Source organism: Arachis hypogaea, chromosome 11, assembly GCF_003086295.3.
Source record: "Arachis hypogaea cultivar Tifrunner chromosome 11, arahy.Tifrunner.gnm2.J5K5, whole genome shotgun sequence".
In the NCBI taxonomy this organism is placed as follows: domain Eukaryota; kingdom Viridiplantae; phylum Streptophyta; class Magnoliopsida; order Fabales; family Fabaceae; genus Arachis; species Arachis hypogaea.
This window is the reverse complement of record NC_092046.1, coordinates 109,921,243-109,939,251: the sequence shown is the minus strand read 5'-3', so window position 1 is coordinate 109,939,251 and position 18,009 is coordinate 109,921,243. Positions and strand designations below refer to the sequence as shown.

The 18,009-nt window shown below is 33.6% G+C and overlaps 2 protein-coding genes across 2 annotated transcripts; one reads left to right on the top strand and one right to left on the bottom strand.

Annotated features, from left to right (window-relative positions):
* Window positions 1–7,810: 7,810 nt before the first annotated feature.
* Window positions 7,811–9,514, bottom strand: LOC112721617 (uncharacterized). The gene is made up of 4 exons (XM_025772664.1): window positions 8,716–9,514; window positions 8,545–8,620; window positions 8,267–8,447; window positions 7,811–8,155 (listed from the first exon to the last, which is right to left on the bottom strand). The coding sequence occupies exons 1-4, from the start codon at window positions 9,512–9,514 to the stop codon at window positions 7,811–7,813; spliced, it is 1,401 nt and encodes a 466-aa protein (XP_025628449.1).
* Window positions 9,515–12,270: 2,756 nt separating this feature from the next.
* On the top strand, window positions 12,271–17,934 carry LOC112722354 (serine/threonine/tyrosine-protein kinase HT1). Its single transcript, XM_025773352.3, has 3 exons — window positions 12,271–13,231; window positions 15,984–16,439; window positions 17,488–17,934. The coding sequence occupies exons 1-3, from the start codon at window positions 12,848–12,850 to the stop codon at window positions 17,737–17,739; spliced, it is 1,092 nt and encodes a 363-aa protein (XP_025629137.1). The 5' UTR covers window positions 12,271–12,847; the 3' UTR covers window positions 17,740–17,934.
* The last annotated feature ends 75 nt before the right edge of the window (window positions 17,935–18,009 follow it).

The window sequence follows — 18,009 nt, the reverse complement described above, 5'->3', positions numbered from 1 at the left end:
GATTGAATTTTATATTTATTTTGAAAAAATTTGATATTTTTACAGGTAGGGTAGAATAGGATTTAGAATTTTAGGGTGCAAATAAAGTTAGGGTTGAAAGATTTTCAACCTGCAGGTAGAATAGGATAAAATTTTAATAAAATTTTCAACCCACGAATACCCTACTCTATCCATTACCAGCCCTATTCAGAAGCTCCAAAAGTCACAAAAACAAATAGCAAAGGGGGTATAACACCCCAACAAGATTAACACATCACACTTCATCCATGACACCTCAACTTGAAGCTAAGAAGTGGTGTGCAACACTTCAATAGTCTTCTATTGTTTTTACTTCTTATTTTTATTTTTTTCTCATAAAATTTAAAAAATAAAAAATACTAAAAATAAAAATCAAAATAAAAACGCAAACCAAACGTAATTTAATTTCTTTAAAGTTCGTTATTGTATATAATGTTCACCGTGTGATTTAATTGTCAATAATAGAAGACGAAAATTGCATATGTAAAAGAAAAGAATAAAAGATACATGCTTTCAACTATATTAATTAAGTGTTGGATTGTCATAAATTCCATATTAAATTGGAATGAAATTAGAAAAAAATACAACTCCGTGATTTTTTATTTTAATTAGCAATTGTCATTTTTTACATAAATTTTTCGTTTATTCATATAGCTAGTGGTTCTCCCTTCTTTATTTTGGTCTTGTCATGAAATTTGTACAATAATATAAAGATTTTAACAATATAATATTTAAACTTAACTACTACTGCATAATTCATCACTTATTTTATTTAATTTTTTTCCTAAATTTGTATTCTATTTTGTCTATGTGGTCATGTTAAATAATTTGTATTATAATTATACTAAATAAAAATATTAATTATTAGGTGATAATATTATTTAGGGTTAAGTACGATTTCGGTCCCTAACATAGAGGCCAAAAATTTATTTCGTCTCCGGCCTTTTTTTCGCTACAAAATGATCTCAAAGGTTTCAGTTTGTTTTAAAATCGTCGTTTTTACCAAATTTTTTATTTTTATTACCAAATTACCCTTAATAAAAAGATTTAAAAAAATAAAAAAGAAAGAAAACACGTAAAGGGGAAAGAGGAAAGGGAAAACGCGAAGGGAGAAGGGTAGGGGGGTTCAGGAAGAAGAGGGGGAAGGGAAGGGGAGGGGTTCTCGCCGCCGCCGCCGCTGCTCTTTGCCACCGTCGCCGCTTCTCCTCATCGTTCGGTCCTCGTCATCTCCGCTGGATCTCACCGCCAGATCTCGCCGCTGTTCCTCTTCCTGGCTCGACGTCTACAGCATTAGATCTGCGAGGATGGACGTCGCGCGCCGTTCGTCGTTTCTGTTCCTCCTCCTTGCTCGGTCGCCGGTCGTCGCTGTTCTTCGCCGATTTCTGGTTTCTTTTGGTTTTTTCTGGTTTTTTCTGGTTCTGTTGCTTCTGCTTTTGATATCAATTCTTCTTGTTTTTGTTCTTTTGTGGTTGTTCTTTTGATTCCATTATCCTTTGTTTTTTCTGAGTTCTGAGTTTTGGGTATTTTTTGAATTTTGGATTATGAGATTCTGAGTTTTGATGATGATGATGATTTTCTGAATTCTGGGTTCTTGTTGTTCTTTTGTTATTGTTGTTCTTCTGCTTGTAGCTGCTTTTGTTGTTGTTGTTCTTTTGATTCCATTATTGTTCTTTGCTTTTGGTTATTGGTGTTGCTTCTGTTCTGCTTCTACTTCTATTCGGCTTCAACTTTTGGTTCAGCTTCTGCATTTGGTTGATTTGGGGGAAGAAGGGAGAAGGGTATTTTCGTCCAAAGGACGATTTTAAAACAAACTGAAACCTTCGGGACCATTTTGTAGCGAAAAAAAGTCAGAGACGAAATAAATTTTCAGTCTCTACGTTAGGAACCAAAATCGTACTTAACCTTATTATTTACAAACAACGTATGAATCATATTTTAAATTCACTGTATTTAACCAACATGAATCCATGCATTGATTAGTTTAGTCGTTCACTTAAATAAGTTTTGAGAATTTAAATTCTGGGAAAATATGAGGAGCCAATGGAATATTTATACAATGTGTACAATGGAGGTTTATTTAGGGAGTATTAGAGATATAATCATTAGTGTTACCTTTTCCCATCAGTTGAAGCTTTTAGGATGAGTGGTACCATGACTGGGTATTAGAGCTCTAGATCCGAAAGGTCAAGAGTTAGTTTAAACTTTTGGGAAGATGTTTATTATCGCTAGTACTCGAATGGTTATTCTAGATAGTATTGGAGGATGTTCATTTTGTAACTCAATAACCCATTGTACACATTGTACAAATAGTCCATTGTCTCCCTAGCGGGATCTTTTAAATTTCATTTTATTTATGTAGCAATTTATTGATCAATAACAAACTTTTAAATATAGTTATATTTAACCAAATATCAATTTGATACTAATTTTAACAAAAACCAAATAGACAAAATACAACTCATAAACATAAAAAGTAAAAAAAAAAAGGTTTAATTGTAAAGATTCATTGATTGTATTTATCCATATTACATTTATTTTAAATAAAGTACTTATAAATTCTACTAACTTATTTTACTCTTTCTTTTGTTTGTGAATATTCAAAATTTCTAACGGATTAATTATTTATTTTTTATGAAATATAACCTAATTTTATTTTTTTTAAATAACATAAATATAAGCAAAATTAACTATCCTAGCATTATTTCTCATCATCTTTTAAATAAGTGAGCCTAATAATACAACATACACAAAAAAAAGTCAATCATTAAATCAATAATATGTATTTTATATATTTTTTTATATTAAGTCACATTTTTTTATATAGATATTCAACGACCATAATAATTAAAATCTGTTTATAATAATATAACAATATTTTTTTTATCATATACTAAATACATAATTTTTCTACACAATATCTAATTTTTGGTATATGAACAACATGATTAAACATTAATATGAGACACATTAAAAAAAAAACAAAAATTGAATAAACAAGAAACTCCTAACACTACTACACTTCAGCCGAATCTATATGGTTGGGGTGGCTTTTCAAACTTACAAGAGGAGTGGAGGACAAATTGAGAATTTCAACTCAAAAAAAACTTGATAAAAAAAGAAACGGTTGTATAGTCTACAAGCACTCTAAATCTTTATGTTCATAGTATATTTATCAATAAATCTGACGGAATTTAATTTTGATATGGAACCATGAAATGTGTTAAACCGAGTTATGGAAAGGGAGGGTGCTGAACATGGATGTGGTGTCAGCCCCTAAAGGAAATCGGACCGTGCGACACTCATTGTGCAACACGGAGGGTCCGACTTGTTGCAAGGAACACGGAGGGTCCGTGTTGTTGCATGGTGGACACGCGGCGCTCATTCCTTGCTCCCCAGACGGTGGCCCACGTACCGAGTTGCTGGATGCAACAAATCTACCCCCACCATCCGAGTTTAACACATTCACCCTTCACTTTCAATACCCCAAAACCCCATTGCTATCTTCGTTTCTCTGTTGTTGGTGCATGGTGGAGAGCAAAGAAAAATGGCAAAAAGAAATAAAATTAAAGATGTTGATCGGCCTGAGCTTCACATTATGCACTATCTCAGTTTGCCAGATTATGTAAGTTTGTTTAAATTTTTTTTTTAACTTTTATAATTATAGTTATTATTGTTAAAAATTTAGTTGTTAATATTATTGTTAGTATCTGAGCTTAGAAATATAGATAGAATGAGTAGGATTCATTTTAATTTTTTTCTTTAATTTTTTCACTATTTTTGTATAAAAATTGTTACTGTTAGTTGGTTAAATATTATTATTGTTAGTGTGTTAACGATGATGATGCTATATATATTCTTGTTCTTGCAGTAGAAAAAAAGACACGCAATTTTTTTTTAGTTTATTTAATTTTTTTTTTAGAATTTTGGAAGAGAAATTAAAATATTAAAATATTTAAAAATTTACAGTAAAAACCGAATTGTTATTAATTTTTGGATTCAATTTGTTTTTTGAAATATTTTATAAAATTTTAATTATTTGTAATTGTTACGTTATTATTAAATGTTATTGTGACTAGAAGGAACAGTTGGACATAGTAATAAATAAGAACTGAATGATTATTAGTATTAATTTATAAAAGTGTGTTATTTTATTGTAGTTAATTGTAATTATCAATGTTAGAAAAGTTAAGTATTGTTGTTATTAGAAAATGAATTTAAGAAGATATTGGCGATAATTATTAATATTTTTAAAAATTTTGAAATATGTGTTTAAATTTATTTAAGTAATAGCTAATAGGTAATTATTAAAACAAATAATAATAATGTTATTATTTAGAGAAATTATTGATATCTCGTAAATAAAAAAAAAACAAAAACTATCTCTGATTTACTAATTTTATTGAGATTTGATTTGAAAAGTATGTATATCTATGTATTATCTATGTATTTGTATCTATTAGTTAATGTTATTAATAAATCATTTTGGAAGTAGTAATTATTTGTTTTAGTCAAATTAAGTCAAATAATTTATAAGAGATGTTTGGTTTCAAGTAATATTTGTTGTTTACTTAGTTGTGAAGATTTTGTTTATAAGTGTATGTAGTATAAAAATTATTGCTTTGCAGTAGTAAATTAGCAATAGTTTGTTAGTTGACTAATAACTTGTTATGTTTGTAGAAATTAAGAATGTTGACCTGTGACCATCCAATTCCGCCGGATCGGTACAACGATCGGGTGGAGGACCATTTACGAGTCACTGGATTCTATCATGCATCTCAAATTGGTGTCGTACAAAATCAGAAAGCACTCGTGAATGCTCTAATAGAACGGTGGCACTCAAATACACATACGTTTCACCTTCCAATTGGTGAGTGTGCCGTAACTCTTGAAGACTGCTCTAATTCTTGGTCTCCCGATGGATGGTCTTCCAGTTACTGGGATGACAATGAGTAGTTTCTTAGCGTTGGAGGCAGAATGTTTGCTTCAATTTGGCGTGGCACCGCGTAAGTCGGAGTGTAGAGGATGCTGCATCAAACTGACTTGGCTTCGGGAACTAAAAGAAAACATTCAGTTGACTGATGAATTAAGTATACAGAGGTATGTGAAGTGCCATATTATGTTGCACATCGAGACTATCTTGTTTGGGGATAAATCTGGAGCAGGTGTGCACTGGAAGTTTCTTCCCTTGCTTCGTGATTTTGCTAGTATTGGACACTATAGCTGGGGTTCGGCATGCCTAGCACACCTCTACAGGGGGTTATGCAGGGCATCTCGTTATAACTGTAAGGAAATAGATGGTCCAATAACATTTCTGCTCGGTTGGGCTTGGATCCGACTTCCATATCTATCCCCGCTCCCCAGAGAACCCCACAGTTTTCCACTAGCCAACAGGTAATGTTACGTTACAATCTACCCGTAGCATTATATTTAAAATTTAGTTTAGCTAATTGAATATATGATATTAGATGGCATAACTGGGAGCGTGGTGACCGAAGATATAGATATTTGAATCTAGCTCACTTTAGGAAGGCCTTTGATGAACTGCAGGAAGGCTAGGTGTGTTTTAATTAAAGATTTATGACTTTCGGGCATTTTTATGAGGCATTTTTATTGAATATGATATTCTGGGTTGTAATCATGAGTTTCCTTTATTTTTCCCAGTTTGTGTGGGTTGCATATGCTGTGGATCGCGTGGATCCAAACATAATTCCTCCTGAGATCTATATGCAGTCGGTTGTGTGGTCCGCTACTGTTCCGTTGGTGTCATTTGAATGTATCGAGTGGCATGCTACCGATAGGTATAGGCGACAGTTCGGTTTAGTTCAGGGAGTACCTCAGCAGGAGCAGAATCTGGAAAAGGCGCATGGAAAAGTCCTGACTGGTCCTAAGAATCTTAACTGGGCCACAACACCGAGTCATTCAAAATGGGTTATGCATTGGACAAACAGGTATCACTACGTTCTTTCTGAGCTTCCCATGCCTTCACAACATCCACTGGAAACTTATATGTAATGGTACCGGTCAAAATATGGGGACCACTTGAACTTGTCGAATCTTGTGGGTCAAGATAGTGATGAGGATAATCAGGATATGGATGAGGGTAATCAGGATATGGATGATGGTGGTGAGGATATGGATGAGGATAGTCAGGATGCGGATAATGACAATGAGGAACTAGAGCCACAATCGGTGCCACCTCCCACTTCGAATCCACTTCCGCAAGAACAACCTCAGTTCTCAAGTCAGTATGTACCTCAGACACAGTTCTCCCCGTCATTTCCAACGCCTCAACAGTATTGGGGTATGTCACAGTTTGAACCCGTAGAAGGAGGTTCTTTTAGCCAATTGCTTGAGTTCATGGCTGGAGATGCAGGACAACCATAATATGGCAACCAGCCTGAGTTCTTGGCAGGTAGGTATTCATTGGATGCGAGGCTCCCGTGCCATACCTCATCGGTCGCTTCCGGAGGGTTTGTATCTGTTGACTCTATTAGAAGTGTAGGTGGACGCGGAGTTCTTAATAGTCAAAATCCTAACTGTGTCGACATGGGACCACTACAAGAAGATGCTAACCCAGTTGAGCAAGATATTAATGCGTATCTAGTAGATGACCCGGATGACGTGGACGATGATGATGATGACGAAATAGAGGAGTCCGATGAGGATGAGAAATCCCGAAATGATGGTATTATGCTTCGTATTTTCCTTTACATGTTTGATTTGCTATTCATTTTGTGTTCATAAATGGTATCCATGTTGGTTTGACTGCCTAATGACATGATATTTAATTGTTTTTATTATTTTTTATACAGGCCGGTCACAAACTCCGGATGACAAAGGCAAAGGTTACAATCTGAGGATTGATCCACCGCGTCGTAGCACTAACCGATACACGCCATCTGTGTTCAAAAAGGCCGCAAAAAATGCAAGAACTTCGTGAATGATGTAAAGTGGGCAATGAGAAAGTAGTTGTGGTGTAATATTCTTATTTATGCTTTAAAAAATATGGACAATGCTTAGAGTTCTTGTTTATGCTTAGAGTATTTATGTTTTAATAATGATCTGGACTATGGTTTATATAGGGTATTTATGTATTAATAATTTGGACTTATGAACTATGTGTTAGTAGATGGTTTGTTTAGGGAATTTATGTATTTATGAAGTTATTGCAGGGATTAAATATTTGGACTATGTATTAATTGATGTCATACTATAAAATGCTACAGATGGAGAGTAATGTATAGAACAAGTTACTTAAGTCATACTTGCTTTTCATTTGTGGTGTCAACAAAAATAAATAAAAAATAATAATTTTTGCATTTTCAGCCTATCAAAAATTGAAAATAAACCATAAATATTCCGGTTTATTTTCATTTAAATGGGCTAAAAAAAATCATGTAAATTTCATTTTTACAGTTGCAACATGCAAAAACGCAACTAAATGTCTAAACTTGTAAAATTTTTGTAATCTAATTTATTTGGATAAATATTTTTTTTAAATTAAAAAATCCATAAAATTTTACCATTAGAACCAAAATAAAATGACAGTTTGGTCTTCACTTAAGGGGGAAAAATATAAGATGAATTAAGTTTTGAAATTGCACATTAAAGGGGCTAATTTATTTCACATTTTTCTTAATTGAAGATTAGAAACTAAGTCCAACAGAAGGAGAGTAATGCTACAGAACAAGTTACTTAAGTCATACTTGCTTAACTCAGATGGACAACTAATGACAAACCATATATTGCCACATATATAATGTCATCTCAGAAAATGAATCTACTAATGATCTTAGTTGGCATTTGTACCACCCTGCTGACGGCATCTGCCACGACTGTGTCCCTCAGCTCCACATATCGTACATCGCCTAGGCCGACGTAACATTCGCGTGTCCATCTCATTCAAGAAGCGCGTCATTTTTGGCCGACCTTTCCCGACGCGTCTCAAGAACGGATTTGGGATGAACCGAGGTCCGTTGTAAACAGGCCATGTAGTGGGGTTACCTAGTGGCCTAAACCTTGCTCGGTACACCGGCCTGACTTGGTCCATCTTATACACATCATGAACATACACTTGCCAATCCAGTCGCTGGTTGGCACAACATGCAAACACATGTCGACAGGAGATCCGGTCCACCTGAAACTCACCACAGTCACATCGAAGGACACGTAGGTCCACTGCAAACTCCAGTCAACTTGGCATCTCACGCACCTCAAATACCTCATTCTGCCGGTCAAAGCAACTAACCTGAATATTTCCTGATGCAAGTTGGTTTGCATGCAACTTCGATGTCACGACATCAGAAAACACATGGCCCGCATTAATCCGGGCTTCCGCTTCCGCTCTTTTTCGGGTAACAACTCGTTCAACCTGTAGAATGTTGCCTTCACAAGGGCAGTCACGGGGAGATTGCGTGCGCCCTTCAAGACTGAATTGATGCATTCCACAAGATTTGTCGTTATATGACCCCATCGATATCCACCATCAAATGCCAACGCGTACTATTCCCGGGGATTCGGTTTAACCAGTCAGTGTAGGCTTCCCCCCGTTCTCGTAAACGTTGGTAACGCACCTCGTACTCCCGCACCGTCCTCGAATATCCTGCAGGATATAAAGAAATATTTAAAACAATAGCGGTGAAGACACGAATTGAATGGAAATCTGATACTAAATTAGTTAACTATTCTGAGTGTTACCTATGTTGACGACCAGTTTCTGCAAGTACGGCGCCTTAAATTTTCTCAGAAAATTCGACTCTATATGCCTGATGCAAAACATATGAAAGGCTCTCGGAGGTGACCAAGCCCCATTACTCCTTTCCACAGCTGCATTTATGGATTCGTGACGGTCGGATATCAGTCCCACACCATCCTGAGTGACAACATGCTGACGAAGGTTACTCAGAAAAAAGTGCCACGCATCTGAAGTCTCTCCCTCCACAATTGCAAACGCAATTGGTACGATATTGTTGTTACCATCCTGTGACATCGCCACTAGTAGACAACCCTTGTACTTTCCGTACAAGTGAGTCCCATCCACCTGGACAACTGGCTTACAATGTCTGAAAGCTCTAATGCAGGGGTAATAACTCCAAAAGACACGATGCAATACCCGAATATCAGTCACCAAGTCATCGCCTTGGTATGCAGGCATAGTCTCAAAATGAACAACAGCCGACGGCTCCTTGTGACACATTGCCTCAAACCATATAGGCAACGCTTCGTACGATGCCTCCCAACCTCCAAATATTTTTTCAACTGCCTTTTGTTTAGCCAACCATGTTTTCCGATAACTAACAGTGTAGTTGAACTTCGATTGCGCCTCTGCTATAACTGATTTTACCTTTAAGGCGGGGTCAGCCTCAACCAACGGCTTAATTGCTTCTGCAATCGTGGTCGAATCCAGCTTTGAATGATCCTGAGAAATTGTGGCTCTGGTACATGTGTGACTGCCATTATACCTCCTTATAACCCAACAGTACTTTCGGCTGATCATGCTAACCCGGATAAGTCAATCACACCCAGACCCATACTGTGTACACTTCGCATAAAATGTCAACGGCTCAGACTCATACACCCGGTAATCTACGTTTCTTTGTATGGTATACTCTTTTATCGCTTTAATAACAGCTTCCCTGGAACTGAATTCCATCCCAACGGCAAATTCACCATCTGCAAGAAAAGGAATTTCTGCCACCAGAACAGCCATGCAACCAAATTAGAAAACACAAATATTTAAACATTCGAATATAAAGGTAACACAACTTTTTACTGCATCAATTATAATAAATCCCTACAAACTATTTATATTTAAATAATTTACTAACAAATACTTATTTGTATTCAACTAATCTACTAACAGATAATAATTTTAATTTAACTAATTTAGTAGTTATATTTAATGAATTTACTAATAAATTTCTATTTATATTGACTTAATTTTAATTTAACTGTATTTAACCAATTTCACAAATTTTAATTTAACTCACTTACTTATATTGACTTAATAACTTCCAACGTAACCAATTTTAAGTAAACTAAGTTACTAGTTATATTTACTTAATCTACCAATAAATTCCTATTTAAATTGACTTTATTTTAATTTAAATAAATTTAACCAATTTAACAAATTCTAATTTAAGTAACTTACTTATATTGACTTAATAACTTTCAACTTAACCAATTTTAATTAAACTAATATACTAATAATATTTAGTTAATCTACCAACAAATTCTTATTTATATTGACTTAATTTTAATTTTACTAAATTTAACCAACTTAACGAATTTTAATTTAACTAATTTACTTATATTTACTTAATAAAATCCAGTTTAAACCAATTCTATTTTTATTGATTTACTAATAAATTTCAATTTATAATTACTTAATTTACTGAATTAACTGATAAATATTAACGGATATTTAACTAATTTACTACTTAACCAATACGTTCTAATTTATATTCAAGTAAATCAATATAAATTAATAAAAAATTCTAATCTTTCGTATAAATACCGAGAATTACGTACCTGCATTGGTATAATCCGGAAACTCCGGAACATGCATGGCTTCCAAATCCAATACTCGCATGAATGATGGCTCCTCAAACGGCACATCGTTTGCCAGTGCAGTTGCCACATTAGACACATCCGGAGCCATAGCTCCGTCACCTTGAACCTCATCTCCATCTGAACCAACAACTTCGTAGTTGCTTTCGAACTCTTCTTCACTGTCACTATTGTAATCCTCCCATAGAATATTCCGATCGGCCTCAGATTGCTCAAACTCAACATACAACTCGAAGAACAAGAGTTGACTCCGATGTTCAATATACATGGAAAACATATCTTGCATGCTCGCTTCGTCCGTTACATATTTGGTTTGAAACTGGACGAATCCACCAAACACTTGAATAGGATTTCTATATAGAATACATGATATCCTTCTTGCCCTCTCAGAATGAATCTTCTCACAGATCACACCTTTGAGCTCCTCAAATGAGATTGTAAAAGGAATCACCAAATCTAACGGATTTTCACAAACAAATGTTACTCCTTCAGATGTTTGTAACAAAATCTGACCAAAATAATACACCTTCAATAACACTCTATCACTCATTTCTCTCAATCACATTAACAAACTGATAAACTTGAGTTTTGGATTTTTTGCTCCTTTACTAAACAAGGACCGAAATAGAGAAAGTAAAAACCAGGAGGACCGTTGAAGAAGGAGACGAAGAAGATGAGAGAGTTGTTGTTCTGATCCACTTTTCACCAACTTTTATTTAAACTCCCAACCAAATCGGACCATGCGATTACCTTTTCTTAATTCAAAAAAATATTTAAAAATTGCATGTCAGACCCTCCGATTTCATAGCACAAAAAAAAAAAAATACACTACAAGCAACTCGGATGGTACGATTTTCATCAACCAGATTTTCATCTTCTCTTCCTCCTCAAATCGGACCAACCGATTTGCTTGTCAAAATTTGAACTTCAAACAAATATTTAAAATTTGCATGTCGGACCCTCCGATTTCATAGCACAACACAAAAAAAAAAAAAACAACACTACAAGCAACTCGGATGGTACAATTTCTATCAGCCAGATTTTCATCATCTCTTCCTCCTCAAATCGGACCAACCGATTTGCTTGTCAAAATTTGAAGTTCAAACAACTCGCACCATCCGAGTTGTTGGATCTGACATTAACAAAAAAGCTGCGCCACATATCTGTATTGCGCTTTCATGACTCCATATCCAGATATAACACACACAAAGCCTCCATATCAATAAAAATGAGCCCAAATCTGAACCTTACATTTTCTTTAATATTATATCTCAATGGTAGTCACAACTGAAATTTTAGACTTTAAAAAATGTACATGGCATATCTGAAATTCTTCCTATAATATATAGCCAATATTTCATAAAAGTAGTAGTGCAAAATATAGTAGATCTAAGCACATACAAATTATACCAATTCATCAATTATATATGTGCGCAAGGGTGCCAGAACGTGATTTGTTATTTTAACTGGACGGTAAAAATGATTACCCTTGTGAAATTTGTTACACTAATAATAATTGATTGATTGATGTTGGTGATTCTACTCCCCGCAGTGGTATGAAATAACATGAAAATAAGGATGGGGTTTGAAGCTTGACTTGAAAGTGGAACGAAAAAAGGAAAGAAAAAAGGTTAGGATATGAGAGGGGTCACAATCAAGGAAGACCCAGCTTGTCTCCTCACAACTATAACTCAGCACGTTAAGAGAGAGAAAGAGGGAGAGAGGGGGCGAGCCTATATACACAAACAACACAGTAGTCTCTCGCTTCTGCGACTGCACACTCAGACACACTTGAGACATCAGCCACCTCTCTTCCCTCCATTATTCCCTTTCTTTATTTCACTCCTCACCACACGTCTCATTCTTCTCCTCCTATATATTTATAATAATTCACCTCGTCTTAACTCCCCCCCCCCTTTCCTCCCCTTTTCACAACCCTCATTTTTTTCCCTGATTCCTACCTTGCTCCATATTCTTTTCTCCTTTTTTATTTTTTTCATTTCCTTTGATTTTAATTTAAGATTCCATTCTTTTCAACAACAGAAAAAAAAAAAAACTAAATTTGTTCTCTTCTCTTTGGTAGCCGTGGATGCAGGAAAAAATTAGAATACACAATTAATAAATATACCTAAGAGTAAGAGAACAACGACGGCGTCGGTTCGTTCCTAAGATAATCTTGAAAGAAAAATGTAGTGTGCATTTTGGCGAGGGTTGAAGAAATTGATGATTGTGAGAGTGAGAGGGATCATAGGTAGCGGCGATGGCGATGAAGAACTTGTACTGGTTGAAGGAAATGTCGAACAACGTGAAGTCAGGAGGGAGAGGGAGAGGAGGGAGGAGGCTTTCGCTGGGAGAATACAGAAGAGCGGTGTCATGGTCGAAGTACATAGTGTCGTCCGGTGCCGCCATTAAAGGAGAGGGAGAAGAGGAATGGAGTGCTGATCTGTCACAGCTGTTCATAGGTTCGAAATTCGCTTCTGGAAGGCACAGCAGGATATACAGAGGGATATACAAGCACATCGATGTTGCCATCAAGCTTGTGAGCCAGCCTGAGGAGGATGAGGAATTGGCTGCTCAGCTTGAGAACCACTTCACTTCTGAGGTTGCGCTTCTCTTTCGCTTGCACCATCCTAATATCATTACTGTAAGCTCTTTGTCTCTCTCTCAACTCAAATACAATGGATTCCACTAAATTCTTAAATATTATTTGATAATTATTTATTCTATTAGATTTTTATTTTTTTTTATTATTTTATGATGATACAATAATATAAAAAATGACTGTTTTTTTTTTTGAAAAAATAAAATATGTACATAAAAAATAATTTAAAAATCAATAATTATATATATATATATATATATATATATATGTTTATAAATAGATATGTAGTAAAATATATTTAAAATACTCCAAAAGCATAGCAACAGGAGTGTATTCTTCGGTTTCTAACTGCAATAGCAACTTTAGATTACTTTAGAGTTTTAAATATGATATGTAAAAGAAGTGGATTTTTTTTTAAATTTTATTTTGTATTAAAAATGATTGATAAAATAAAATTACTCTTAATAAGGAGATGATTTTATTTTGATGAAAAATTAATTAAATTTTATTGTTTTGTATAAAATTTAAATTAAATTAAAATTATTAAAGTGACCAATTTAATATTTAATTTTAATTTATTATTTATGATATTTTTTTTTTTACCAAAGATAGGAGACTCGAACCCGCAACCTCTTAATTGAGTATAGGGAGACTATGCTAGATATGTGACTCGAACCCACAACCTCTTAATTAAGTATGAGGAGTCTATACCATTTGAATTATAACTCATCGACTTATTATTTATGATATATAATCTTATAAATAATGATATGACATGTGGGATTCAAAACAAAATTAAACTGAAACCAAACCTAAGTACGAAGATGTTATAAGATACAATTTTTTTTCGTATATATAAAAATATTGTTGACTATTGGTTTTCATTTATATCGTGTATTTAATTATAAAAAATATTATTTATATACTAAAATTAAGGTGAATACTATCTTATTTTCTCTAAAATAATATGTAAATTATCTTTTTTAATGTGTTACATTTTAATTTGATGTTTATTTTAATATATTTGTTATATATTTATTAAAATATTAATTTAAAAATTTTCTTATATTAACTAAATTCTAAACTAAAATATTGATGTGATAAATTAAAAAAAAATATAAATTAGTGTCACTGTGAAAATTTTCAATTTGAAAAGTTTACCATGTCAAATAAATTTTTAAATTTGGAAATTTATTCTGTACAATTTGGTTTCGAATTATATGAAAAAAAGGAAAGAAATTGAAACACTTTATATCTTGTTTTTTAAAAATTAATGTAGCTAGTTTGCAATTATTTTTAATGAAAGTCTGGATTTTTATTTAATTTTTGTTAGAAATCAGAGATTTTTTGTGAAAAATAAAAGAGTAATATATAACATTATTTTTTAAATATTTTGTTAAATTTTCAGCAAATTTTAATGATCCAAAATTAATTTTTTATTTTTTATTTTATTAGATAAATTAGTCATCCAACAAATTTTACTAAAAATTTAAAATAAATAAATATTTATTAAAATATAACACATCAGAGAGAATAATTTATATGTTATTTTAAAAAGAGTAGAATAATATTTACTTAAAATTAATCATCAATAAATTTGTATATAAATAGTTAAATATATATGTAGTTTAATTTATTTTTAATATATATTTAAATTTTAAGATGTATTTTATATTTTAAAATATATTTTATATTAATGGTGAATTTTAGTGACGGATTAGCATAGTCGATTTAAGTATGGTAGTAGTGTAGTACTTTGGAATTTGGATAAAGCAAGTTATAAGCAGGAAAAGGAGTTGCATTGTAGAGTATACTTGAATTTACTGATGATAGAAAAAGGGATGCGAGAATCACGGGCTTAAGCTATTTACCATCAATTCCTAACGTGTACCTGTCATTAGCAATTAGTCAATTACATGTGTGGAACTTAGCAAAAGTGTCGAGATTCGACCATGGTTAGTTGGTTTACTACTCTATCTTCCTATTCATAGGCATAAATTATGATGTAGCATTTCCCTTGTCTTTAATTGTTCATTGGCCTTTGGTTTAGAGCGGTGTAATATATACATTTGCATAATGATACATAAACTTGGTCTTGGTGTTAAAGGATAGGGGTGTTTTAAAACCTATTCGGACCGAACAAAATCGACTAATCGAATAAAAAAAATTAAAAACCGAATAAATTGATAATTAAAAAAACCGTAAAGAAAGATATTAGTAAAGCAGATGATTTTTTTTTTTTAAATCGAACCAAACTGCACCGCGAACAATCCTGTTAAAGGATATATGGACACCACTTTTTTCAAAAAGAAAGATGTGTAAATTAGGACCCACACATATGTTAATATGCATTCTTATACCATATTTCTCCTCACATAGTAGTAGGCTGATAGCCATATCAAAAACTGGGTTTGAATATCATATTCACATACCAACTATGTTATCTTTTGTCAATACACATCTTAATTAATTGAAGATTGAAGAACTGATTAAAGAGAAGTTTATATTTTATCTTAATGAAATGGAGTATGAATTGGTATGGGATCTCACACCCATTTGCACACACATGAAATTTTCCTATATTATTTTTGTTGTCCCGAGCAAGTTCATTGTTGTTAGTGGGAGAATTCATAAAATTTGACAATGCAGTATTTTGGCCTTATAATATGACTGCTATTGGTATGCAAATAGGAAGGTCATGAGGCTAGGGACTCAATTGTGTATAAGGATGAGACTACAAACTTTTCAAGTAGTTGCAACTGCTCAATTGACTTATTATGTATTGTTCCTACAGTTTGTAGGAGCTTGCAAGAAGCCCCCTGTATTTTGCATAATCACAGAATACTTAGCTGGTGGCTCATTGAGAAGCTTCCTTCAAAGGCAAGGACCACATTCACTCCCTCTAGAACTTGTTCTAAAGCTAGCCTTAGACATTGCCAAGGGTATGCAATACCTTCACTCTCAGGGCATACTCCACAGGGATCTCAAATCAGAGAATCTTCTCTTGGGTGAAGACATGTGTGTTAAAGTAGCAGACTTTGGGATCTCATGCTTAGAATCCCAGATTGGTAGTGCTAAAGGGTTCACTGGAACTTACCGTTGGATGGCGCCAGAAATGATCAAGGAGAAGCACCATACCAAGAAAGTAGATGTTTACAGTTTCGCCATTGTTCTTTGGGAGCTTCTAACAGGACTAACACCCTTTGAGAATATGACACCAGAACAGGCAGCATTTGCAGTGACTCACAAGGTAATTAATTAATGCTTTGAAATTTAATTATATGCTAACCATGTGGAGCATGTTATTAATGGTCATAGCAAACTAGCATTTGCATGGATATGTCAGATGATTACTTCACATACCTGCCTTAAATAAATACGTGAGCTTGTTATATGAAATTTCGGGCATGCGTAGATTAGTAAACATGCCAAATATGCATAGTGACTTTGCCAGACCAATGTGAAAACATTGCCATTAAGTTGGATCAAGCATTTAGAAGTATAATAGCATGAACTGAGATGTTAGGCTTACGAAATTGTAAGAATAACATTTGTCAAATAAAATTTAAACCTAAAACATCATGGAATAATGTTGTTATAATGAGTAGACCATTCTTAGTGAGTGATTAGTTATATAATTACCTACCCTAATCTATGGTGGCTAATGTACCCCGTGCCCTTCTCAAATGTGAGGGCGTTAGGCAAATATCATTCATTATCCTCTATCATAATCATAATCAGTATATACGTGATCTTTAACAGAGCATGTGATATCCTTGGTTACCAGTGCAAGACACCTCATCAAAAATATAATCTTTCTATATATATATATGGTTCGCATGACATCCACATGATCCTTATGCTTTTGACAACATTCAAGATTCTCTATATCTGCTGCCCATATTCGTCAAAGTCAATCATTTCTGCCACCACTCCCTTCTCTGTTCTCTCCCACATGCCCACTGCCCAGAATATATATCACAAGTTATAGATGCAATGAAAGAGAGAGAAGAGAAGCGCTACAATAATATCCTACAATATAGTTTCCAGTATAATATAATATAATATAATCAACAGAAGTGCTAGATAGTAAACAAAGTATAATTAGAAAATGATCAGAAATTGTGGTTCATAATTATGAGTGTTGAAAAGAACAAACAACAGTTAGACTAATAACTTCTTGGTTTAAATATAATGTCATCTCATTTATTACATATGTTAATGTTGCAAGCTCTATCTCTATCTCCTTTCTATTTGAAATTCACTATTGTGTTGTTGAATCGTGTGATTTTGTGCAGAATGCAAGGCCTCCATTACCATGTGATTGTCCATGGGCATTTAGTAATCTAATAAACAAATGCTGGTCAAGCAATCCAAAAAAACGACCACACTTTGATGAGATAGTCACTATTTTGGAGAGCTACATAGAATCACTGGAAAAAGATCCTGAATTTTTCACCAATTACAAACCACGTCGTCCACGTAATCTGATTCTCAAATGCTTACCAAAGTGTAACTGTCCCCATGTATCCTCTTCTTCCAAATCTTAGGATCCTTCTTTCCAATATTGCATGTGTCACGTAATCAAATCTTCTTATACACAATCCCAAGAACCAAAACTATTTCCAATAATTAATGGATGCAATTATTCTCCTCTCTTTCCGATCTGTCTATGCACCTTTGTTTTTTAAGAACATTAGTGGTGTCAAATTTGATGATTATATAGAGAGTACGGAATTTACACAGTTGTCGTTAGCACTACTTAATGGAGAAAGGAAAAAGAAAAAGAAAAAAAAGCTTGTGCGAAAAAATAATTAAGA